Source organism: Pseudophryne corroboree, chromosome 11, assembly GCF_028390025.1.
Source record: "Pseudophryne corroboree isolate aPseCor3 chromosome 11, aPseCor3.hap2, whole genome shotgun sequence".
Taxonomy (NCBI): Eukaryota; Metazoa; Chordata; class Amphibia; order Anura; family Myobatrachidae; genus Pseudophryne; species Pseudophryne corroboree.
This window is the reverse complement of record NC_086454.1, coordinates 195464578-195492469: the sequence shown is the minus strand read 5'-3', so window position 1 is coordinate 195492469 and position 27892 is coordinate 195464578. Positions and strand designations below refer to the sequence as shown.

Below are 27892 nucleotides of genomic sequence, written 5' to 3'. Positions count from 1 at the left end.
TTATAAAAATTTTGTCCATGCTTGCTGGGATGTGTATTTCAAATGCCGATGGAAACCATGGACTAGGTCATGGTTAGGCAACCTTTGGCTCACCAACTTCTGTGTAAGTAAACCACCCAGCATGCATGCCACAGTTTTGGCATTACTATAATCAAAGAAATGTTTCATGGCATGCTGGATGTTGTAGTTCCATAGCTCATTTTGACACATGCTGTGTAACCCTGGCCTATTCCTTATGAAATAACTGTTGTTAACACAACAAGAATTATTATAATTTATGTATAAACTTTAAAAATTAAAAACACTGATACGTATAAATTATATTAGTAATGGTTTATTGTGCATGTTACAGAATAAATATTATGATTGGTTAATAACAATCTTACATTGTTACACCTCACCTCTCAAACAAGCAATACTCCTCTCCCTTAAAATTAATTATTTAATTAAATTATAAAGAATTTGTTAGCACACAAATGTCAATATAGTATAGTAGACAATAACTATAAATTTATATAACTCTAATTTTGCTTTATAAATTTTATACAATTTCGAAATGCATATCAACTATTTCAAACAAATATTGACATTTATGCAGTGCTAATATATTAATATAATATTTTTTTTAACTAGTTAACTGTTCTGACCTCCCATCGTCTGCAAGCCAAAGAAGAATTGTTTTCCTTATTACTTTGTTTCCAGGTAATAATATCTATTTTCCAAAAATTTTTGTGGGTTATTTAGCCTCTATTTATGTACCTTAATCAGCTATTCTAATCTAATATTTTATTGTTTACATTGCTAATAATTATTATTTTATTACATGAACTAGTTATCTGCTTTGACCTTCCAATCATCTGCAATCCGAAGAAGAATTGGCCTCCTCATTATTTTGTTTAGCGGTAACTATACCTATTGACACAGTTTTTTGCATTTTTATATTTAGCCTGTTTACGTACTTTAATCAGCTCTTAACAAAACAGATTAAATATATTAAATAATAATTATGTTATTTCTTACATAATCTAGTTAACTGTTATGACCTTCAAAATGTCTGCTATCCATATCTAATATTTTTTATTCATTACTTTGTTTTGATGTAATTATAATTATAAACAAAATTGTATTTCTAACATGAATTCCGGAATCATGTACCTTTAAAAATTTTCACATATCTAAAATTAACATATTTGGTTTACCTATACACACATATATATTTACAAATATATATATATATATATATTACAAAGTATTAAAAATATTCCAGTTTACATAACTTAAATAATTATATTGATGCAGATGAGGTATTCCTTAAAAAGAGCATTTCTGTGTTTCAATCAAGAAAATGTTCAGTGCAGGTAATTATCGTAGTATTAACATATATCATTTTTGTACACTTTTAAGTTATACACAGCAGTTAAAGTGCCCCATACACTAGAGTGATTATGCCCGATTTCAACCCAATTCGTGTATTTTGATGGATATATTGGTTGAAATAGGGTATTTAGTCTGAGTATCCGATCCTCGGCCCCGTGAGCTTTGGATTGTATCATCCAGATCGATAGTGCTGCACTAGTGATATATCATGATTGCCTGCAATCGTATGAAATTTTTTTTTTGTGCCAGCAGTATATGGCATGCGATATGTCGTTGTAAGTTTCACTGGCATTCTCAGAACACTCCCAGCCCACCTAGCACCCTAATCCATCCCATCATATATATCTTATGGTACCTGCGATTGCATTGCTATAAATTTACTGAGATATGTCACGCAGGCGATATATAGGGGGAGATTCAAATGTTTGAAAAGTCATTTGGGAGGATGTTTTTTCCTATTAGATATGAAAAACAGACTCCCAACTGACTTTTCAAACCTTTGAATCTCCCCCAGTGAATGCAAAAAAAAAAAATTAATTGTACCAAATAGTTTTGAATCGTTTGGAACCACTCCTAGTAAGCTCCCTGGAGAGTTCAAGGGAAATCTCCCCAACTTCAGCCTCTAGACATATCGTTCTAGTGTATGTGGCCCTTAATATTTCACATAGTCTAAAACTACACAGGACCAGATCTCTAACTTTGGAAATGCCTAATAATGAACCACTCTCTATTGTTAATATTACATAACAATAAAATATTAGTAAAGTGAATATATTTATTATAAAAAATAACATATTTAACAATATTGTTATGACTCAAATATGTTAAATATTTTCCTCTTGATTTGTTTGAAAATATAACAAAAATAAAATGTTCTTATTTTTATCAATCGTTAATATAAAAACTGTCAGGTTCGGATGGCAATAGTATTTCCCCAGCTTCTTCATAAACTGTGTATATTTACAGAAATATATTACAAGAAGAAAAGTATACAATACGAATGTAACAGTGTAATATCTCACAATGTTTGTGTATTAATGCTTACATATTTTTGGCCTTAAGGTAAATAAAACATGATTACTCTTAGATTAACAAATATGAAAAATAAAATTATTGAGCTTTATTTTAACATTACTATATTGAAAACACGGCAAGAATGTTTTTATTGTATATATTTTTTTATTGAATCATCATTGTTTGTGCACGCAGTGTATTATGTTTTTTCAATACAGGCAAAGAAACTTGATCCACAATGCATCAACAACAAAGAATATGAAAACCATCTTGATCCTACATAACATAATCTGATGCGGTGATATTATTCTTATTAATCTTTATTAGAGAAACATATATGATATATATTTTTAGGATTTCTTTATAAATCTATTAACAGTTATAATATGTTAACCTTTTCAAAGTTCACACTTTATAAATTAAAAGTTTTCATCATTGAAAATACTATGTTTACTTATTTGTTTTTTATTCCTCAGAGTTACAGCACCCTAAAACTTAAGTGACACAATATTTGGGAAATACATATGCGTGTATGTATTTGAGGCAAACATGGGAAATGATAGCGTCAATTGGCTAGATGGTTTACGCCATCAAAGATCCATATATATTTGCCAATCTGATCCCCTCCTTAGCTTCATCACTTTAAATCTGAAATAGAATATTTTTTTCTATCAATATAAAAATGTTAATATTTTTTTTTTTAAAGCTAAATTGTGTAATGTGTACATTAAACACACCGATATGTTCCGATTGTTAATCTATTCAAATATTAATGAAAACACAATTACAATATAATATAATATGTGTCTGTACATATATTTTCTCTATTTTGATCTTGAACATATTAGTATCTGAACCCCCCCCCCCCACCACGACCAAAACAAATATCTAAAAAACATGTATTTAAAGCAATTAAACGAATGCACGACTTGAAGTATCTCAGAAAGTATATTCCTATTATCGATTTGTCTTTTCAAACAGGACACATGGATGACTCTGTATCCCTCTATCTTCAGTTCCTTCACCCTGTCTCCCAAGATCGTTTGTGACATATCTAAAAAGGAAGTAAAACAGGTAAGTTCATGAAAGTTAATTTCCATACTTTTATCCACCTTATCTTTAACTGTAGTCTCCATTTTAAAAGAAATGCAAGGTTTATAGGTAACAACCCTAATTATAATAAAATATTACAATATACAGTTCTTATCCTGACTCTAGAACAGTAGTGCACAGAAGATTTTTCCATCGTTGGTATTAACAACGGTTAAGTTAAAGATATACAAGCACTATAGAAATGGCTTCCATCATAAATTCTGTTTCACGGCACAGACAAAATAATCATGTCCCCACCACCAACCCCAAAATGTTCAAAAAATGTATAACAAATATTAATATATGTATGTATATATATATATATAATATCCAGAATCCTGAACTCCACGAGAAATAGTCTATACTTGCCCGGGTGCCTTACAATAACACCTCAAAAGCAATCAACGTGTATCACATACCCATCCAATGGCAGCACTACAGACTAATAAAAGACACTCTGAAAGACTGCATTTCTTTGACAAAGAAATGGAGTATTTCAGAGTTTAATTTATTAGTCTGGAGTGACGACGTTGGATGTATATATATATATATATATATATATAAATATATATATGTAGTGTAAGTTTTTCCAGGACTCCAAACAATAAATGCAATATGCTGCGGTGCCCTCCTCGTCAGCTTGGCATAAGGTGACTATGTAGAAGAAAGGTAATCGGCGGCACTCACACAGGCTGATTCAATGATGCAAAAAGTGTCCCTTTATTGCCTACATGTTTTGTTTAAACTCCCCGTCTGCAGGGCCAGATCTCTGTCCAAATAACTTTAAAAAATCTCCAGACATTTACAAGTGTATTTAATCCTGTTTCTCACTCTTCTTCCTTATGCCCTTACTCTTTTTTTACTTGTTTGCCTTTTATCTGTCACGCAACTTTGTCTACATGTATGTTTCCAGAGCTCTGGTCCTCTACATAAAGCAAATAGATTTTTATGCTACATGCCAGCATTTTTCTTATACTCCACTCTTGTGCTGTCTAAACTTGTAGCCTATAACACTCTCATCACGTCTTTGCCTCCTGACTGTCCACCAAAGTAAATCACATGCTGTGCTGTTGTAAAAAATTGTCAAACCATACACAAAATTCAAATAGAAACTCAATGTAGGCTTAACTTAGTTTCCTATTGAGTTCGGTGAGTCATACTCGCATTGCGAATACGAAGCCTATGGCTAAAACTAATTAAAAATAATAAATGTTAGTGTTATATGTAGGATATTTTAAGGGCAGGGTGCTGATCATTGAGGAGGGCACATTTTTTATCTTGAAGGGCACATTTTGGATGTGACGCTTTGCAAACAAAGCATAGCACATATGTCTCACCATATTTAGTCATCTGCGAATGCATTCTATATACATTTAGTCATTATCATTAATATTTAAGCTTCATCCTCATCGTTATCTTCCTGTCCCTTCCGATTTTGAAGTTGAATATTTGCACGCTCTAATCTTACTCAAAGATCCATATTCTCATCATATTTTGATCTAGGTCGATAAGCAAATTCCAATCTTGAATGCACTTCAGATGCTACAGCGATGGTTCTCAAATCTATGTTTTCAGTGCTGTATTCAGAGGGTCCAGGTGCAGCGGTGGATTCAGAGGTTCCTGGTGCAGCGGCGGATTCAGAGGTTCCTGGTGCAGCGGTGGATTCTGAGGGTCCTGAGGCAGTGGTGGATTCTGAGGCAATTTGGGCAGTAGTGGATTCTGAGGGCCCTGGTGTTGCGTTGAATAAATAGGGCCCTGGTGCAGTGGTGGATACATAGAGTCCTCTAGCAGCGGTGGATACATAGTCTCCAGGTAAAGTGTTGTATACATAGGGTCCTGGTAAAGTGGAGGATACATAGGGTCCTGTTAAAGTAGTGGATACATAGGGTCCTGTTAAAGTAGTGGATACATAGGGTCCTGTTAAAGTAGTGGATACATAGGGTCCTGTTGCAGGGATGGATACATAGGGTCCTGCTAAAGTGGAGGATACATAGGGTCCTGTTGCAGGGGTGGATACCTAGGGTCCTGGTAAAGTGGAGGATACATAGGGTCCTGTTGCAGGGGTGGATACCTAGGGTCCTGGTAAAGTGGAGGATACATAAGGTCCTGTTAAAGTAGTGGATACATAGGGTCCTGTTGCAGGGATGGATACATAGGGTCCTGCTAAAGTGGAGGATACATAGGGTCCTGTTGCAGGGATGGATACATAGGGTCCTGCTAAAGTGGAGGATACATAGGGTCCTGTTAAAGTAGTGGATACATAGGGTCCTGTTGCAGTGGTGGATACATAGGGTCCTGGTAAAGTGGAGGATACATAGGGTCCTGTTAAAGTGGTAGATAAATAGGGTCCTGTTAAAGTACTGGATACATTGGTTCCTGCTGCAGCAGTGGATACAGAGTATACTGGTAAAGTGGTGGATACATAGGTTACTTTTGCAGTGGTGGATACATAGGGTCCTGGTAAAGTGGTGGATAAATCGGTTCCTGCTGCAGCGGTGGATACAGAGTGTCCTGGTAAAGTGGTGTATAGATAGGTTCCAGGTGCAGCGCTCGTTGCATACTCTCTGTGTGTAGAGCTTGTTACATAGTCTCCGCGTGTAGAGCTGGATACAAAGGGTCCTGCTGTAGCACTGGATATACAAGAAGGATTATCTGATCTGGACATTCTTTGTCTTTCTTCTGTCAACAGTTGCATGAAAGTGGAAATCATGCGTGTGATGGTAATAGTCTCATACTGCCACGCTAGCATTTGATTTATACTGTGCTGCATCTGTTGGCAGTTGGTTGCTGCCACATTCTGTGATGAAACAAGATGATCGTAAAAATTTGCCAGAGTGACGAGTGCTTGATTCTGTTGTCTTTGTGTTGTGTTGAGAATCTCTATATTATTATTCAGCTGATTTATTTTATGTTCAATTCTTTTCATTTCTTCATTTCTATTCCTCTCAATTAGCTGCATGGCTTCCTTTAAAGAATCCTTTTGGGTAATGGTTTGTGATCTGCTAACTTCACATTCTGTGTATATAAAAAGTTATAGCTATAGTTAATGCATAAATTTACATACTATGTTTTACTTAAAGTTAGAAGAACAAAAAAGTCAAGTTAGAAAAAAATACAGTATCTATTACTGATAGTGGAGCTCAGTAAAAATTATGTTTTATACATTCAAATAAAAATACCTTGATTTGTAGAGTCCAGGAATTGGTCTTGAAGACCCTGGCCAAGTACACTAGAATGTGCAGTCTCTGCATTCAATTCCACCTGGTTGGTATCTTCTGTATCAATATTACTTTGCTGGCTATGCAATACAGGCTCCTCATTTATGTTATCCTGTGTCTGTGTGGCAGGCACCATGTTGCTTTCTATGGCTACAAACATAATAGGTAGATAAATACCATTCATCTTAAACGAAATTTTTAATCATATTGAATATCAATGATTGTAAATTATATTTGTATTTATTTAAGTAAATACCTTTATCTAACATTAAAGGGTTTTGCATGGTTGAATTTTCATCCTCAGTTGATCGATCTTGCCTCATGGATGGTTCATTTACCATGGAAGTCTCTTCCGTAGTGGAACTGTCAACCACAGAATAATATTCTTGCATCATTGATGGTTGGTCCACCATGGAAGGATCATCCACTGTTGCCGGATGTTTCAGCATTGATGGTTCGGCCACAAAGGAAGGATCATCCACTGTAGAAGTATGTTGCAGCATTGATGGTTGGTCCAACATGGAAGCATGGTCCACTGTTGCATCATGATGCAGCATTGATGGTTCGGCCACCATGGAAGGATTGTCCAATGTTAAAGTATGTGGCATCACTGATGATTCTTTCGCAGTTGAAGGTACATTTTCTGGAATAACTGTTTTTGTTTCAGAAAAATAAACTTTCCTTGCTATTTTTTTAAAGGAACCTAAAATAAATAATAGGTAACGTAAACATTTCATAAAGTTTAATACATAAGATTTTATATACATTACAATATTTCTAGCATTATAAAACTCTGTAAAGCATACCTCCAAAATGTAGTTACTTTTATTTTTATAAAAAAAAAAACATTATCAGAATAGGAAAAAATACTTTTAAGCGCAATAATATGGCTTATAAAACAATATTTATTTTAATCCTACAACGTAGGGTAAAACATTATAGCTAGCAAAATTTAATTTTACAGTAGGAGGGCATGTTTATAAATTTACAATAAATAAATTACAATATAATGCTTTTATATATATATATATATATATATATATATATATATCCAAATACTAGATCGGATGTGTGTATGTTTTTATGTTACACGATAACTCAGGAAAGTAGGTAGCAATTTACAACACACTGGGTAAACATCTGACTAAAAATCTGTAAATAAATAATGTATGTGTAACACAGAGCTCGAACACCTATCTGTGTGGGTGTTAAAGGGGTGACATGTAAAAATCCTTAGTTGTCGGCCTAGCTGAGATAAATAGTACAAGATATAAGTGGAGGGAGAAGGGTTGTGGGTTATTAGTTAAATATGGAAAAATGTCAACATGGTTTTTTAATACTGTTTTTGGTCTCTTATTCTTCGTAAAGTGATGTTTACACCAATTAGTGCACCGCGTCCCCTCGCATGGCTCGCTACGCTTGTCATGCTTTGTGCAAGGTGCCTAGCTCTGCTACCGCTGCATTCGTTGCAGGTTACCATTCCCAATTGTAGTCCACGTGGATCGTTAAATAGGAAAAAGAAAAAAAAATGAAATTAAAAAAGGTTGGAAACTCAGGTCTACTTATTTCTCATGTCAATCTAATGACCTTGTCTACCTAATGAATGTTGACCTTTAGTGGCACACCCAATGTTTATCTACCTAATGACCTCCTCCAGCAAAAAAATAAGTAATGAGATCTTACATATATAACAGGTTTGCCTGTAGTCCCAACATTTACAGCATTTAGAAGAGCAGCATCAGCAGCGGGAGGGGGCTGATAAAGAGTGGGATCATTCTCCTTTGCTCCTGCATTTTGACCCATTGGCGGCAGCAGCGTGCGGAGCATGTCCTTTATAAGTGTAATTGTTGATATTCTATTACAAACTAATCAGTTAACTTTTGGTATATCTCATTGATAAAACGAGAGACATAAGCTACAGATTTTAATATAAAAAATTGATTTTGATTATACTAGCATTTACATAGCAATGAACTATTATTCAGCTAATAATTATATATGTACTTTTAAAAAAACATATAATGAAACTAATGTTTAATTATGACCTAAGTGTTTATTTTGGCTCAATAGATCAAATAAATTAACAGTATATATTTTGATATGCACTATATTTAGTAATATCTTACATAAACTATTTATTATCTAAATCACTATATAACATCATCCTATATTGGAAACATTATTTACTGTTTAGGTGTAACCTTTTTTCTTTGGTTTAATTTTTTTTACCTGACTGTTGCTCTTCCAACATCTTCTGCTGTTTCTTATGTGTATTCTTTTGACTTTTTTCTTGAGCACCCTTAAGTTCTTTTTCAATTATGCCTCTTTCACTTACACACACATGCCTCTCTCACACATACACACATGCCTCTTTCACTTAAACACACACACACACACACACACACACACACACACACACACACACACACACACACACATTAGTAGGGATGGACATCAGAAACAAACCTATATATGATGGCTATGCTTCCACCATTGAAACTTTTGATGCAATGGATACAAAATATCGCATCAAAATTAGTATATGTTTAAAAATATTTATCTGACTTGCGCACGCGCTAAAACCCTGCATCGGGTTGGAAGCAGGCAGGATTGGGGGTATGATCAGAGTCAGGATTTGGGGCAGGGACAGTACTCCTATCATGCCCATTGATAACATAACTATAATATATAAATACACACACACACACACACACACACACACACACACACACACACACACACACACACACACACACACACACGTATATGTTGCTTTGCCCCCAGTAGTTGTGCCCCCTGTTGCTTTGTCCCAAGTAGTTGTGCCCCCAGTTGCTTTGCCCCAGTAGTTGTGCACCCTGTTGCTTTATCCCAAGTAGATTTGACACAGTAGTTGTGCCCCCAGTTGCTTTGCCCCAGTAGTTGTGCACCCTGTTGCTTTATCCCAAGTAGATTTGATACAGTAGTTGTGCCCCCTGTTGCTGTGCCCCCTGTTGCTTTGCCACTTGTAGATTTTACCCAGTAGATGTGCCACCTGTTGATTTGCACCATGTTGCTTTGCCCCCAGTAGTTGTGCCACCTGTTGCTTTGCCCCCTGTAGATTTGCCCAAGTAGTTGTAGGCCCCTGTTGATTTGCCCCCGGTAGTTGTTCCCCCTGTTACTTTATCCAAAGTAGATTTGCCACAGTAGTTGTGCCCCCTGTTGCTGTGCCCTATGTTGCTTTGCCACTTGTAGATTTTACCCAGTATATGTGCCACCTGTTGATTTGCACCATGTTGCTTTGCCCCCAGTAGTTGTGCCCCCTATTGCTTTGCCCCTTGTAGATTTGCCCAAGTAGTTGTAGGCCCCTGTTGATTTGCCCCCGGTAGTTGTTCCCCCTGTTGCTTTATCCAAAGTAGATTTGCCACAGTAGTTGTGCCCCCTGTTGCTGTGCCCCATATTGCTTTGCCACTTGTAGATTTTACCCAGTAGATGTGCCACCTGTTGATTTACACCCTGTTGCTTTGCCCCCAGTAGTTGTGCACCCTGTTGCTTTATCCCAAGTAGATTTGCCACAGTAGTTGTGCCCCCTATTGCTTTGCCCCCTGTCGATTTTACCCTGTAGATGTGCCACCTTTTGATTTGCACCCTGTTGCTTTGCCCCCAGTAGTTGTGGCCCCTGTTGCTTTGTCCCAAGTAGATTTCACACAGTAGTTGTGCCCCCTGTTGCTGTGCCCCCTGTTGCTTTGCCACTTGTAGATTTTACCCAGTAGATGTGCCACCTGTTGATTTCCCCCCTGTTGCTTTGCCCCCAGTAGTTGTGCCCCCTGTTGCTTTGCCCCCTGTAGATTTGCCCAAGTAGTTGTAGGCCCCTGTTGATTTGCCCCCAGTAGTTGTTCCCCCTGTTGCTTTATCCAAAGTAGATTTGCCCCAGTAGTTGTGCCCCCTGTTGCTGTGCCCCCTGTTGCTTTGCCACTTGTAGATTTTACCCAGTAGATGTGCCACCTGTTGATTTACACCATGTTGCTTTGCCCCCCGTAGTTGTGGCCCCTGTTGTTGTGCCCCCAGTAGATTTGCCCCAGTAGTTGTGGCCCCTGTTGATTTGCCACCAGTAGTTGTGTCCAATGTCACCGTGCCCCCTGTTGCTGTCAAACACACACACACCAAAAAAAACAAAAAACTTACCACTGTCCCGCTCCTGTTTCCCGACCGCTGCTGCTGCTCCAACTGGCAGCCCGCTCCTCTCTATGGGAGAGACGTCATGACGTCTCTGCCATAGCAGCGCCGTACAGACACTAGAGGTCAATAATGACCTCTAGTGTCTGTCACTGGAGACGGCTACAGCGGACGCCCACACAGCCCACGGCGTCTGCTGCAGCCGGGGAGTGGGGTGCGGGCAGGCGGCGGTGACTGCGGACACAGGACACAGCGCACCGGGCGTATGCACTGCTTGCACGCACCAATAACCGCTCATGGCCATCCCAAATCAATATCAGCAGCATAAGTATTTTGCCGTAACAGTGTTTTAAGTGGGATGGCCATAGGTGTATTCAGCTACGATGGGAAAAGTGTGAGTGGACATCTATGGTCACTAACTGTGCTATGGGAGACCATATATGGTTTCAATCATCGATGGCCATCTCAGCTTTCCATGAAAGACCCGCGGACCAATCACAGACCGGGGGTGGTGATTCACGGGTGCTGGTGTCTAAACTATGCTCGTTAGTACAAAAAAAAATTTTTTTTTTAAATACATAAAAATTTGTTTAGGCTGAGCCAGCGATGTAGAGAAACCATTGGTTCTCTCCCATCGATGGGAAAAGTATTCTACATCGGTCATAAACCAGGAATGAATTTGAATCATAGATGAACGATGGTCATCCCTAGTGTATTTATCTGTGTGGGCTAGCCCAAATCTATGTTGTGACAATAATCCGTCCTCACATACAAAACACAGTAGCCACACCCTGCTGTGCTCTGCAATGTGATAAGTGTTGGGTGACATAGCTGTGTATCTGTGCAGTGACGCTAGATGTCTTTAGCATGCTGAACAGGCAGCCAAGCATGGAGTTGAAGCGGCGCCATTTTGTAACTGGGGACGTACTGTCAGGCACTCAGACTGCATAACGGCACTAAAACACAGCTATGTTATCCCAAAACCAGATAAATTTACAAAGCCTATCAGATAAAACTGCACTAGTAACTGTAGTATGATTGGTTGGAATGGATGCAGGGCAGAGGTGTGGAATGGTTAGCGGAGGGTATCTTGAAGATGGATGTAACACATAAATGTAGATTGCTGCATTCTACTGTCAGAAGTAGTTAATCTAAAAAAACATAGCAGGTCGTGATAGTGAACTAGGTATTATGTAGATCTTGGGGAGGAAACATTTTTAAAGAGTGTGTGTGTATTTGTGTATGTCTAAAACTAACTATATTTTATTCTAACTTCGAAGGATAGAATTAGAGGAAAGTTAGGAATTTACCTTAACAGGAAAGACAAATATCTTATTGTCACAAATCAATAGAATACAGCAAACCAGGTTTAGTGGTCTCTGACGCAGTGGGTAAAGATAGATTCCTTACGCTGACACTCATGAGCACTGTTCTCAAAATGGCGCCTAAGCAAGGGTGGATCTTGGCTTTTATAATGAATGTAAAACAAACCATCCTACTGCCTATGATTCAAAGTTTCTAATTGGTTAAGCTGTGTCGTAAGATAATGCATCATCTGACATATATCATAGCCAGCCAATGGTAATCGGAATCTGAAGAATGGGTTTGGTTTGAGGGGGTAGAGTGTCGGCCATTTTAATTATTGGCATGATTTATTTTTGGTTGTTTTTTTAAATATAAACTACTTATAGGTTTAAGGTCGAGTGTTAGCTTACCATAAAGCATACAGAGAGGTCTCATGAATGCCGGGGTGACAATGCTTCTTGATGAGGGCGCCCTGACATCGTGGGGTGCAGGACTCACACACACACACACACACACACACACACACACTACTTGTCCCATGCAGCCAGGCAGGGATCGCGTCCAGACCTTGGGGCAGTCAGGGATGTGAGAGGGCAGCCTGGGACATGTAGTGCCATGCCTTGGGGGAGAGGGCTATGAGCGTCCCGTTTAGCGGCTTGCAATGGGCGTCTCATCAATGAAGGATTGACGCTGTTCCTTGATGAGGGCGCCCTGACATCGCGGGGTGCAGGAGACACACACACACACACACACACACTACTTGTCCCATGCAGCCAGGCAGGGATCGCGTCCAGACCTTGGGGCAGTCAGGGATGTGAGAGGGCAGCCTGGGACATGTAGTGCCATGCCTTGGGGGAGAGGGCTATGAGAGTCCCGTTTAGCGGCTTGCAATGGGCGTCTCATCAATGAAGGCTTGACGCTGTGCCTTGATGAGGGCGCCCTGACATCGTGGGGTGCAGGAGAGAGAGACACACACACACACACACACACACACACACACACACACACACACACACACTACTTGTCCCATGCAGCCAGGCAGGGATCGCATCCAGACCTTGGGGCAGTCAGGGATGTGAGAGGGCAGCCTGGGACATGTAGTGCCATGCCTTGGGGGAGAGGGCTATGAGCGTCCCGTTTAAATATAAAGGTAATATATATATATACATACATACATACATACATGTCGACCTTTTATTTGTCGATCTATCACGTGTCTAGTTTAATTTAATGCGATGCTATATCTGTCGATCTTTTAGTTGTCGATCTATCATCTGTCTAGCTTTGTTTTTTTTGATATATTAAAATTCTATCATTTACCGGTCGACCTATTAACTGTCTAGCTTGGTTTAATTCGATGCTATACCTGTCGATCTTTTAGTTGTCGATCTATCCTCTGTCTAGCTTTGTTTTTTCTGATATATTAAATTTCTATCATTTACCGATCTACCTATTAATTGTCTATCTTGGTTTAATTCGATGCTATACCTGTCGATCTTTTAGTTGTCGATCTATCCTCTGTCTAGCTTTGTTTGTTTCGATATATTAAATTTCTATCATTTACCGGTCGACCAATTAACTGTCTAGCTTGGTTTAATTCGATGCTAAACCTGTCGATCTTTTAGTTGTCATACTATTTATATTGTCGGACTTCTCATTGTCGATATATGTTCTGTCTAGGATGCTTATGCCGAACACTATGGTATGTCGAACTTTATGAATCGATTATTTACACGTCTTACTAATGTATTTGTCGACTAAAATGCCATCGATTTAAAACCCACGTCTATCTTACACATGTCGAGATAAACATTCTGTCTAACTAGCTCTGTCGATCAAAGTGCTGTCTGCCAAAGCTGCATCGATACCGCGTCCCAGACCCACTTCCAACATGGCACATCTAGGAAACAGAAAGGCACTGATTGTCCTTGGACCTTCCCAACCACCCTTATTTTGTATATATTAAAAAGGACATGCACAATTTAACAAACCAATCACTTCAGCAACAGAGACTTCCACCTGTGACTGAAATGATTGGTTTGCTTGGGCCCCCACAATACAAGCTGACAATGGTCTCTACATACCCAAACCGTCACGTCTCTGTGTTACAGTACACCAGAACTGATTCGCATAAGACCCTTAGAGTCACTACTAGCAAGATCTTCAACCACTAACAGTCACCCGCTGTTCCCAGAGAATGAGTAATGCTCAATTGTACTTAGGTGACCACCTGGATTTATGCTTGGAACAGTAAGGGTTTATACAATCAGTCTGGTGACCGCTGGATACTGGATTCGAGGCAAGAGGGACAAAGTTCCAAACATACAGAGACCTTGGCCAAAAAAATTGCAGCTCCAACCATGCAGGTTTCAGGCCAATACAAAAGCAGGTCAGGAATACTGGAAATGGCTGAGAGGTGTGGCTCCAGCCATGCAGGGTTCTGGCAGATGGAGAGCAGGCTAGGAATAATGGTTGTGGCTGAGAGGTTGAAGCTTCAGTCATGCAGGACTCTGCCAGATGGTGAACATGCCAGGAATACAGATTATGGAAGGGAGGTTGTGGCTCCAGCTGTACAAGACTCTGGCAGATGGTGAGCAGGCCAGGAATTCAAGTTATGGCTGAAGGTTGCTGCTCTAGCAATACAGGGTACTGGCAGATGATAGCAGACCAGGAAGGCAGTATATGGCTGAAGTTTGTGGCTCCAACCATACAGGGTACTGGGAGATGATAGCAGACCAAGAAGGCAGTATATGGCTGAAGTTTGTGGCTCCAACCATACAGGGTACTGGGAGATGATAGCAGGCCAGGAATGCAAGATATGGCTGAAGGTTGCTGCTCCAGCCATACAGGGTACTGGGAGATGATAGCAGGCCAGGAATGCAAGATATGGCTGAAGGTTGCTGCTCCAGCCATACAGGGTACTGGCAGATGACAGCAGGTTGGGACCTGAGGGGAATATAAGCCCCTGAGGCTCATAGCACTCTGCCATTTATCATGTCTGGCCTGCAGTACCTCTGTGCTGCTGTAAGAGAGCAATAGTTGTACTGTCTGCATACCAGCTGGTGCCAATTAGCTGGAACTATCCATACTGCTCTATGTGGAGCTCACCAGCTGTAGAATATGATTAGTTCAAGGGCCTGTCTCTGTGGGGGTTACTGATTGGCCTTTGTGTCAGGCCTTCACTTCTGTGCCAGTTATGGTGCCATATACTCTGTCCTGCTGGAATCCTGTTTACTTTACCTTTGCCTTAATGGAATGCCACCTGGATCCTGTATACTTTATCATTACTTTGTCTGCATCCTGTCTGAATCATATACTACAGTGACTGTTGCTACCAATCTGTGTTTTCCAGGTGAGGTTAACTTGTTTAGTGTTTACTTAGCAAAGACTGCTACTTATTGTACAAGTAATGCCTGCATGTGAAGTTTTACCTGCTCAAGCATTCTATCCTGCAAAGGCTTATACATAAGCTGCATTTAACCTTGTTACTGCATCTTCAAGATTACCTGTTACACTGTATGCTTCTGTTGGAACTTTTTGCACAATACAGTTTTATTGAATCAAATATTTTTACACTATATTCATCCAGGGTATATTCGTGTCTTGCAATACACCTGTCAGTCATATAGGCAGGAGAATTGTCACACAAACTGGCTCTACATAGGCAAGCTGTCGCCATCGCCATCATCATCTGATTCCTCATCAGCATCAGTGTGTACATCCTCTTATTCACACATTGTGATGAACATCATCATTTGCACATTTTGGGGAAGTAACCTCCAATGTCGATCACTGACAAGTTTCCCGGCTGCAATGAAAACTCTTTTTGAGTACACACACTGGAGGGTGGGCAACTTAAGAAAAGCAAAGCCAGCATGTGCAAGGACCTCCAAATTGCATGTTTTTCCTGTGAGTAGTGAAACAGATTGTCTAACATGCCTATTTGGATGCTATCACTAAAATAATCATTAACCAGTCTTTCAATTTTGATCATATGATATGCAGTCATGGTAGACATGTCACTATTTGTAGGCAGTTCCTTCAGTCTGGACCAGATGTCAACATTTTTGCTGACTGATTTGCATCACCACCAGTGGGTCTCCTAGGAAAACGGAGTTTTTTCCTGGTAGCCACAGTTGCCGAAGAAACTGAAGGAGATGTTGCCATGTCATGTTACGCTTGAGCTGACAATTTGTTTGTCAACGGCTCTTTGCATCTCTTTAGATTTGTATCCATTAGAATGAAAGACACAACATATGACTTAAACCTAGGATCAATTATGGTCGCCAAAATATAGTTATCTGATTTCAAGAGATTGACAGCCATTGGATCCTGGCAAAGTGTATGAAGGGCTTGTTCTACAAGTCTGACATACTTAATAGAATTGCTTCATTTCAATTACTCCTTCAGTTTCTCCATCTGCTTTACCAAGAGTCTAATTATGGGTAATACCTGACTCAAGCTGGCAGTGTCTGAACTAACTTCACATGTGGCAACTTCAAAGGGTTTGAGAACCTTGCACAACACAGAAAGTATTCTCCACTGTGCTTGAGTAAGGTACATTTCACATCCTTTCCCTATGTCATAGGTCATTGTGTAGCCTTGGATGGCCATTGCTGTTCATCCATCCACAGAAGTATGTAAAGGGTGGAATTCCACCTCATTACTACCTCTTGCTTCAGCTGGTGGCATGGCAAATTCAACAGTTCTTGCAGGTGCTGCAATTTTCTACATGCACTTGCTGAATGGAGAAAATGTCCATTCAGTAAGTCCATTTTTGGGCCACAGAGACCATCTCCTGCATGCCCCTGTCATTTTTTTTTTACATTTTGCATCAAGTTGTGTGAGCAAAATATGGGACATATTGGAATTCACCCAACTGTAATCTTATCACAATATTGGTGGCATTGTAAGAAATCAGAAATCCTGATGAGAGTGGGGAAAGCCATTTTACAATGATTTCCCTGAGTTTTTCTAAGAGGTTTTTGGCGGTATGCCTCTTAGTGAACCTGGTGATACACAGAGTAGCCTGCCTCTGAGTGAGCTGGCATTTGTTAAATGCTGAGGCTGTTGTTGGTGCTGCTGAAGGAAATACAGCTACCCAGTGGGCTGTCACAGTCATGTAATCTTTAGTTTTCCTTGTTCCGCTTGTCCACAAAACTGTGGTTAAGTGGACAGTGGGTAGGATGGCATTTTGGAATACACTATAATTTGTACAGACTAGGAATTGGTTTTCTGGTAAAGTGGAATTTAGATGGGACTTGGTAGTGGGGACACAGGACCTCAATTAACTGTCTAAAACCCACTGCATTAATGGGGCAGATAATGGATGCACATTTCATGAGAATATATATGTATTCCCATCAGATGGGATGCCAGCTGTCAGAATCCCGACAGCGGCATCCTGCCCGCCAGAATGACTGCAGTGGGGTGAGCGCTATAAGTACCCTTGCGGGCTCACTGCGCTCGCCACGCTACGGGCTCGTTAACTCTCTGTGCTCAACACAGGATCTATTCCCACTCTATGGGTGTTGTGGACATCCACGAGTGGGAATACACCCTGTGAGCTGGTATTCCGGCTATCAGCATTGTCGGCTGTCGGGATATAGGCGTCGGTATCCTGACCGCCAGGATCTTGACAGCTAGCAAATTGATTGCCTCCCATTTGATGCTAGCATAGCTGTTATGGTGTCAGTAATCCACTTTACATCTGGGTGACTGATGTCATACTTGCTCCCCCTTGCAAAGGAATGTTTAATAGTTAATTGTTTTGTTAAACTACTACAAGTAGTCTTCCTGGTCCCCTTCTGGGATAAAGATCCACTCACAGCAGCAGCAGAAGGCATAGGACTCAAGGATCTTTCTGAGGAATCATGGATAGCATAGGAGTCAGTCATGTTTATGAAATTGGATGCATGACTATTTCCAATCATTATTGAGGATATTGACGACAAAGGTGTTAGTGGGTAGAGACTGCAAGTGCCTGTATCTTATGGAGAGAAGGGAGCTAGGTGATGCTGGACTGGTCAAAGTTTCTGAATGTCTTAAAAATGTTTGATGATTGCGCTGCAAGTGAAGTAACGGAGGAGGTTCTTAGATGGTTTAGGTCCCTACCTCTACTTACTATGGCTTTACAAAGGGTACAAATGGCTTCACAGTAGTTGTCCAGATTTGTGTAGAAATAATTCCACACATAAGAGGTGGATTTTAATGTCTTTTACCCAGGTATGACAATGAGCTTTTTCATATCATGGGCAACAACTGATGCCTGGTTTACACAAATAACATCCTCATCATCAACATTCTTATTCACACCAGTTACACAAATATACTCCTCATCCTGGGGCACTTCCATAGAAGTATCCTCATATTTTATGTCAGCATGTTGACTTATGCTGCTCATCCCCACATTTACAGAGGGTGCACAAATGGTGGAAGAAGACTCCTCTTTGAGTACACTATTGGAAAGGTCAGGCTAACACATGGCACCGGTGGACACACTTAGACCCTCTTCAGGGATTTGTGATCTAAGCACACAGTTGGTACCTGTGCCATAACAAGTTTAATTTTTTTGACACTTCTACAAGGAAAAGAGCTTAAATCATCATAAGAGGCAGAACCACCAGTCATAAATAAAGGCCACGGTCTTAGCCTTTCCTTGCCACATTGTGTGGTGAATGGCATATTGCCAATTTTATGTTTCTCTCCAATTAACTTTCCATTTGATATTTTTTTCTTTATCACTGTAAAATTATATTGCTTCCTTGATTTTACATGCCCAGGTTTAAGCTCTCTATGCCCTTGGCCATCATTCTTAGTAGATAATGTTGACAGACTTGTATAATCATGAGTGGTGTCAGCAGCTGCAGCACTAGAATGTGGTCCTGCTCTCCTCTCAATTGAGCGTTCTCTTTATCAACAAGAATGAAGTGGGATACAGCACACAATACAGTTTGTACCAAAAAAATATTTTTTAAAATTTTGTTCACAAATGACACTGCTAAGTCACACTGCTTATCTGAATGCACTGAGGTAAGACCTGCAGCGTCACAGTACTTGTATGAATATTACACTGTGGTATGACCTACAGCATCACAATATGTGTATGAGCAGGGGCATCAAAACATTTAAAGGTTGTGGGGGCAAAATAGATCCTCATTTTGGCACCCCTGGGGGCAGCTACCAGTGAGAAGGCGGTACTATGGGGACAAAAAAGAGGTAGCATCACGATTGGTAGGAGGCTGCACCATGTAGATGTAAGCCGGGAGTCCCACTGATGGAGGCACTGCTATGGGGGAAGGAGGAGCCTGGGATGGTAGCATTGTGCCAGCAAGCACCATCGTGTAGGTGAGACTGGCCACTGGAACCTCTGGGGAGCTGGCAGGGCCAGCAACAGAAAAATTGGGGCCCAGATATATCTGACCCCTGCACCACCACCTTGACGCTGCACCCACACATCCCCCCATCCCCTGCCACTTCAATTCCCCTTAGGGGAGCAGGAGAGAGAGTGAGAGAGAAACAAAGCGGGTGTTGGAGAGACAGAGACGCAATAGAGAGAGAGAGAGAGAGAGAGAGAGAGAGAGAGAGAGAGAGAGAGAGAGAGAGAGAGAGAGAGAGAGAGAGTGTTAGGGAGAGAGAGAGGAGAGGAGCAAGAGAGAAAGTGTTAGGGAGAGAAGAGCAAGAGAAGAGAGAGTGTTAGAGAGAGAGAGAGAGAGAGAGGGACAGGGATAAAGAGAGGGAGTGGGGAATGAGCAGGAAAGACACTTACCTGGTTACACAGCACATCACAACCACAGATCTCTCATGGAGGTGGGCACTTCTCGGCATTAGGCCATGTCCCCTAATCTCCAGCAAATCGCTGCACTGCTCTGGGGCCAGGAGCCAGCCCTGGTAAGAGGAGGGGATGACGTGCAGCCCCATTGAACTTGGCTTGGGAGCAGGAGGGGCTGCACACACTGCTGCTGCTGCTCAGTACTCAGTCACTGCACTGTGTGAGGATGCGATGTGCGGTCTTTCAGCTGACCGCACATCGCTCCTCCTGTATAACAGCACCTCTCATGTTTGGGGGGGGGGGGGGGGGGTGAACTGCCCCCTTGCCCCACTGTTCCAACACCTCTATTATGAGTATTAGCTGTGGTAAGTCCTGCAGCATCACAATACCTCCTACAGCATCACAATACTTGTATGAAATTGGGGTGCGACCTACAGTGTCACAATATGTGTATGAATATTAAGCTGCAGTATGACCTGCAGTGTCACAATACTTGTATGAATATTACACTGTGGTACAATCTACAACATCACAATACGTGTGTGAATATTAAACTGTGGTACCACCTAAGGTGTCACAATACTTTGATGAATTGGTGTACCACCTACAGTGTCACAATATGTGTATGAATATTACTGCAGTACCACCTACATTGTCACAATACCTGGATGAAATTGGGATAAGATCTGCAGCATCACAATACGTGTATGAATATTACACTGAAGTCTGACCTGCTGCATCCCAATATTTGTATGAATATTGCACTGCAGTGTGATCGGCACTGTCACAGTACTTGTATATGAAAAATAATATTATAGTACACTGGGGTACAGCACAAAATAAATATGCACATATATATTTTTAAATTATACAGATGTGTCCACATACACCTTTCCTATATCCTGCCATGTACAGTATGGCACAGTCTGAATTAGCCACACATCAGATTTTTCTTAAATTGCTTCTTTGATATGCTACAGTACTTTATACAAATTCTATTATGGTAAACAATTTTTTTTACTTTTTTTTAGTTACGATAAAATCTCTTTCTCTGACTCCATCTGGGGGACGCTGCTCACTCACTCATAGGGTTAGAACTCACTCATAGGGTTAGAGTGTGTGGGTATGGAGTTTGGCATAGAACCTATAAAAATGAACTCCTCCCCACTCTACCACACCCATCTACAGTCTCTCCCAGCACTACCCTCAGTTAACATTTAGCAAAGCCTAGAGAGACAGAACAGAATAACAACTAACAAACCAGACAAAAGAACCGAGAGGGATTGCAGCGTCCCCCAGATGGAATCAGAAAAAGAGATTTTACGGTAAATAAAATTTCTAATTTCTCTTTCATCCATCTGGGGAACGCTGCGCATTTACTCATGGGATATCCCAAAGCAAGCTAAAAAAAGAGGAGGGGGGGGGGGGGGGGGGAGGGAACAGGCGGCAAAGCCACACGTAAAATCTTTCTCCCAACAGAGGCATGTTCCACACAAAAAGTATGGAAACGGTAGAATTTTGTGAAGGTATGCACGGATGACCAGGTCACCGCCATACACAGCTGCTCAACAGAAGCACCGCCTCGAACAGCTCAAGAGACACCAACGGATCTAGTCAAATGAGTCCGCAGAGGGTCAGGAACGAGAACAGCAGATGACAAATAGGCCTGAAGGATAGCTGAAGTGATCCAACGAGCCACCATGTTCTTATAGGCCGGCCACTCTCTCTTGGGTGCCTCAACAAGAACCAACAATGCATCTGTACGGCGAAAGGATTCTGTTCGAGTCAAATAAATATGTAAGGCTCTAACAACATCCAGTAAAGCCAAGAGTCGATCCTCTCCGGGCGAGTCTGGAATGAACGCTGGAATCACAATGTCCTGATAAAGCTGAAAGGCAGAAACAACCTTAGGGAAGAACGAAGGCTTTGTATGCAAAACCACCCGATCATCATGAAACCCCAACAAAGGTTTGCAGGAAAGAGCTGCAACTCAGGAACGTGCTGGGCCGATGCAATGGCCAAAAGAAAAACCACCTTAAGCATGAGAAACCGCAATTCAACAGAATCCAGAGGCTCAAAGGGCGGCTTTTGGAGAGCCCTAAGAGCCAGATTCAAGTCTCAAGGAGGCACCCGAGGAATATACGGAGGTTGAATTCTCAGCACTCCTTGAACAAAAGTTTGAACCTACTGAAGGATAGCCAATTTCCTCTGAAAAAACACAGACAGGGCAGAAACTTGTCCCTTAAGGGAAGAAGACGAAGTCCCTTTGTTAAACCTTCTTGAAGGAAAGACAAAATTCGAGACAGGCGAAAAACACTCAGTGGAACCTTACGTTTTTCACACCAAGTAATGTAAATATGCCACACCCTGTAATAAATCCGAGAAGTCACCAGCTTTCTAGCTTGGAGCATGGTCTCCACCACAGGCCTAGGCACACCCTTAGCCCTTAGAATGTGGGATTCAAGTACCACGCCGTCAAAGCCAGATGACGTAAATCGTGATGGAAACAGGGACCTTGAAGAAGGAAGATCTGGATGCAGCGGTAGACAAAACAGATCTCTGTCCACCATGCTGCGAAGAATAGTATACCACTGATGGCAGGCCAGTCTAGTGCCACGAGAATGACTGGACAGCCTTCCCATCGAATTCTTTGAAGTAGACGTGGAATTAACGGGAGTGGCGGAAACACATAACTCAGACAAAAACTCCAAGGAGCTGTCATGGCATCGACCAGACAAGCCTATGGATCCAGAGACCGAGATCCGTACTGTAGAAGTTCCTTGTTCAGACAGGACGCCATGAGGTCAATGTCAGGAGTTCCCCAACGAGACACTATTGCTAGAAAAACTTCTTGATGAAGTTCCCATTCTCCCGGGTGAACTGTGTAACGGCTTAGAAAATCTGCCTCCCAGTTCTCCACTCCCAGGATGTGAACTGACGAGATTGCTGGAACCCAGCGCTCCGCCCAACTGAGAATAAATGAGACTTCTTTCATGGCTCTCCAACTGTGAGTTCCTCCCTGCTTGTTGATGTATGCCACTGCAGTGGCATTGTCTGACTGAATGTCTACAGGATGGCCCTGGACGAAAACCTGCATTTGAAGTAGCACATATCGAATCGCTCGTAATTCCAGAATGTTGATCTGAAGCGCAGATTCCCAGCTGCTCTGAAAGTGATGAGACTGAAACACCACACCCCAACCCATGAGGCTGGCGTCCGTGGTGACAGTCAGCCATGACCAAGTGTTGAAATCGCACCTCTGGCCAGATTCTAGCTTTGCAGCCACCAAAGTAGAGATTGACAAGTCTGAACTGACAGACGAAAAACTGCGTGTCCAGGTTCGGTCCCAACCGAGACCAACATCTGAGAATCTGAGCTTGAAGAGGCCGAACATGGAACCTGGCATATGGCACTGCTTCGAAAGCTGCTACCATCTTGCCTAACACTTGCATGCACCTTAGAATGGAGACAAGTAGTAACTGTAACAGGTTTCTGATCCTGGATTGTAGATCTTGAATCTTGTCTGGGGTTATATATACTTTCTGATTTTCGGTGCCGAAGAGAAAACCTATGAATACCATCCTCTGAGAAAGAAGAAGAGATGACTTTGGAAAATTGACTATCCATCCGAAGGACTGAAGAGTGTCCACTGTGAGTTGTAAGTGTTGGAGGAGGATCGACCTGTGATGACGCTTTTAATAAAAGGTTGTCCAAGTATGGTGTAATGTTGACTCCCTAACCTTGTAGCACTGCAACCATGTGAGCCATGATCTTTGTGAACACCTGAGGGGCCGTAGACAGGCTGAAAAAGAGAGCTTGAAACTGAAAGTGCAAAAGGCCTATCGCAAACCTTAGAAGATGCTGGTGACCCTTCCATATGGGAACATGTAGGTATGCATCCTTTATGTCTATGAAACCCAAAAACTCCCCCGCTTCCATGGAGTTGATTATTGATCGAATGGATTCCATCTTGAACTTTTCCACTAAAAGATATGGATTGAGAAGTTTTAGATTGAGAATTGGCCGAAACGAACAGAAAAAAGACTGGAGTAAAAGCCCTGGCATTCTTGATGCTTGGGCACCGGAATGACTACTCCATTGTGCAGAAGGGAAGAAACTGATTTAATGAGAGCCTGGCATCTGAAGGGATCAAGAGGAAGGGGAGTGATGAAAAATCAGTTGGAGACCTGTTCCCCGAGGTCCAGAATATAGCCTTGTGGAAGAACCACTACCACCCAATGATCTGGAATTGATAGGAACCAAATCTCCCGGAATCATAGTAAATGAGCCCCAACCACTAGAGATCCCTCCGCAAGTTCCGAACTGTCATGCGGCAGGTTTATCAGTAGGTTTGACGGTTGGTCTATGGAATCCCTGAGCTCCTCTACCTCGAAAAGCTCCTCTACGTGGGAACCTTGAAACACCTCGAAAGGACTGGAAACTACCCCTACCCTTGGTACGAAAGGATCAAATCCTGGTAGGTCTGGTCTTCTGAGAGGCAACTGGTAGAAAAGGACTTTTGCCCCAGTGGTGTTGGAAATAATCTTGGTAAATTCTGATACAAAAAGAAACTTTCCTTCAAAGAGGACTACTGTCAATATCTGCTTTGAATCGGAGTCAGCATTACAAATACGAAGCCAGGGAGATTGTCTTGCTGAAAATGCCAAAACTGACACCCCGGACTGGAGAGAAGCAGAATCCAATAATGCCTCGCCGACATAATTGAGGGCTTCACAGATTTGTTCAGCTAACTGAATAGCCTCGGATGGATCATCGGACTGTATGGCGGTCCCCACCCATGCCAACCAGTCATCCACGGCCTTAAGGACCAAGACACTCTCAAGTATAGGGCATAGGGCAGTGGTTTCCAAACTTTTTTGAATCACGGCGCCCTAGAATATCAGAATTTTTTTCATGGCACTCCCAGGCCAAAAATTTCTTATTGAGAAATTTAGAAAGAAATATTACATTAAGTAGATCGCGTTTATATGTCATCCTTAGGGTCAGTTGTGTGGTGAGGGACAAGATTAGCTTCTGTTTGGCCACATATTTTATGACTGGCAGCCACCAGCACTGGTTTTGCCTATTATATTGACCATGAATAATTTGAATTTGGTCCTGAACCACCAACCCAGGGCAACCCTGCAAGTGTCCCAAGGCACCCCACGGAGCCACGGCACACAGTTTGGGAACCTCTGGCATAGGGAAATGCCTGATAAAGCAAATATGGATTTCAGAATTGCTTCAGTCTTCCTATCCGTAGGATCCTTTAAGGTCACCGAGTGAACCGAAGGAATAACCAATGCCTTTGCATGATGTGTAATTGGAGCATTCAATTTTGGGGCCGCTTCCCAAAACTTTGTGTCCTCCTCTGCAAACCAACACAAATATCTCAATTTCTTAGGAGCCTGAAAGTTAGAGTCCGGCTTAAGCCAGGCTTCTGTTAGAATATCAGTAAAGTGTGAATAGGAAGGGAAAACCGCGATCTGTCTCTTCTGTCGTAGGTTAAGGGTCTGACAAATTGCATCAATCAACAATCTGACCCCTGAACCTGTAGACATCTCTTCTTCTTCTTCCCAAGCGGATGTTTCCTCCCACTCAGGGTTTATTTCACCTTCCTCCAAGGGGAAAGCTGCGGAATCAAGCTCTTCCCCCAGAAAAATAACTGTCGGTTGCTGTCGTTTAGAAGCTGAGGACCCCGAAGAGGTCACAATCTTGTTCACTAAATGCGCCAAGTCTGATAGACATTTACCAATATTCTTGGCCCAAATCGGTTCCTCAGAAGACTGTCCCGATTCAGAACCCGACTGGGACTTACGCAGATCAGCTATGGCATCTGCCATGTTCCTGGCCCACAGAGGCATTGACTGTTCCATGGACCCTCCCTGCTGCTCCACAATAGGTTTCCCAGAACATGCTGTATAGAGGGTACCTGGGTCCGAGTTACCTTTTAAGAAGTTTGGAACCACATTGTGAACAGGCAAAATAAACCACTGAGCTTGCTATCCCTTTGGTAGATTTGTCTGGCTTACTAGTCACGGTATGAAATAAAAGGGAACAGACGTATAGAACTGAAAAGAAACAGTCACAATAAAATAGGAACACTGTGTAAAAATATCTATATTACTAGACATAAACAAAGCCTGAGTAACCTGCAGAATAAGCCTCTGAATAGCCTATCACTTCTGTACTTAAACCTAGTTATTAAGACTAAAATTGTCGTCTCAAACCCGGGTTTCTGATCTTGCTAGTCAGTGCTCTAGCTGTTGAGCTGATCTGTGACCCTTCTGGGAGTAGAACTATGGGGGTCATTCCTGATCACTCGCTGCAGTTTCTCGCAGCGCAGCGATCGGGTCGGAACTGCGCATGTGCCGGCACCGCAGTGCACCGCCGCATGCCAGCAATCGTTGCCTAGCGATCGCCTCTGAGGCAGAGGCGGTCGCTGGGCAGGAAAGGGGGCTGGACGGTGGCGTTAAGCCGCCGTTTAGGGGCCCGGTCCGGACAACGCAGGCGTGGCCAGACTGTTGGGGGGGTGGGCCGCGGCGGCTGCATGATGTCACATGCAGCCGCTGCAGGCTGGGGAGCGACGAGTAGCTCCCGGCCAGCACGCTAAAGCTGTGCTGGTCGGGAGCTACTCTTGAAGTGCAAAGGCATCACCGCTGTGCGATGCCTTTGCACTTCTGCGGGGGGGGGGGGGGGGGGGCACTGAGATGCGGGGTGGACTAGCCCTGTGCTGGGCGTCCCCCCGCATGTCAGTGTGAATGATCGTAGCTGTGATAAATTTAGCACAGCTACGATCAACTCGGAATGACCCCCTATGTCAATGTGTGAAATTACACCCATTGTGCTAATGCTCTGTAGTGTGACTAGCACACTCTGTCAGAAAGGTAACTTGCAAAAATAATTAGGATATAGTCAGAAAAGGCAGGTAGTACAGTAGCACTGCTCAGGTAGTACTTGCTGTGTACAATCCCTCTTGCATCCTAAACAGGGTGAGGAACAGGGGCTGCTGTGTAAAAGCCTCCTTCTGTGCTGCACAGCGTCCCCCGGTTGGTGAGGGGAAAATGACACCTGGATGCTAAGTCCAACCCCACAGATTGCGGTGGGCGGAAACAAGGAGGGAGTCAGCTCGGGAATGCAAGGCGGGAAGGTTACATCCCCTTCAGTTTCCGCAGCAGCTTACAGAAAACCCCTCTCCGAGAGGTCCCTCAGCGGAAGTAACAGGCAGGAAGGGCTTAGATCCCCTTCTGTCCCGCCGCGGCCATCATAAATCCCCTTCAGAGGCCAGACACGCTCCGTCTTCTGCTGCCACTAGCCACACTGTCTGCCCACAACGGCGCACGGCCAATTCACTCCTCAAGTAGAGCGGTCCTTCCTATTACAGATGCAACACACTAACCAGCTGAGCTACCAGCCCGCACTTCATATACTGAAATTGCTAAAAGTAATAGCAGCCCACAGGAATGGCTGTAGACATACCGCTCTGTCCTGCTGTTAACCCCCCAAGTGGGGATGAGCACAGGAAATAAGGTATAGTCCAACTCTGACAAAGCAGGCTGTGGCTATCCTACCTTAACCAGTGCCTCCTCGGTGCTGCATCCCGGGAAGTAAAAAGCCCCAGTGACTGAGTAGTATGGTGGATTTTCTAAGAGGCAATCCAGGGTGAGAAGAAGGGCTCCACAGGTGCCCTCTAAGTAACTAATCACACCCTGATTATTCTTGTCACCTGTATACAGGGACTAAGCATTAATAAAAACTGTAAATAAAGTACATAAACCTAACTAAAAGCTAAGCATAAAAAAACCTGTGCCTGTCCACCAAGGCACAAAACAAAAACTGAGGGTAGTGCTAGGAGAGACTGTAGAGCAGTGTTTCCCAACCTCGGTCCTCAAGGCACACTAACAGTGCAGGTTTTAGTGATATCCAGGCTTCAGCACAGGTGACTTAATTAGTACCTCAGTTA

The 27892-nt window shown here is 42.2% G+C and overlaps 1 protein-coding gene across 1 annotated transcript; it reads right to left on the bottom strand.

Moving 5' to 3' along the window:
- LOC134968708 (uncharacterized) lies at positions 1-27584 on the bottom strand. Its single transcript, XM_063944214.1, has 5 exons — positions 27501-27584; positions 6958-7404; positions 6663-6851; positions 3289-3445; positions 1-244 (listed from the first exon to the last, which is right to left on the bottom strand). The coding sequence occupies exons 2-5, from the start codon at positions 7307-7309 to the stop codon at positions 1-3; spliced, it is 942 nt and encodes a 313-aa protein (XP_063800284.1). The 5' UTR covers positions 7310-7404; positions 27501-27584.
- Positions 27585-27892: the final 308 nt, after the last annotated feature.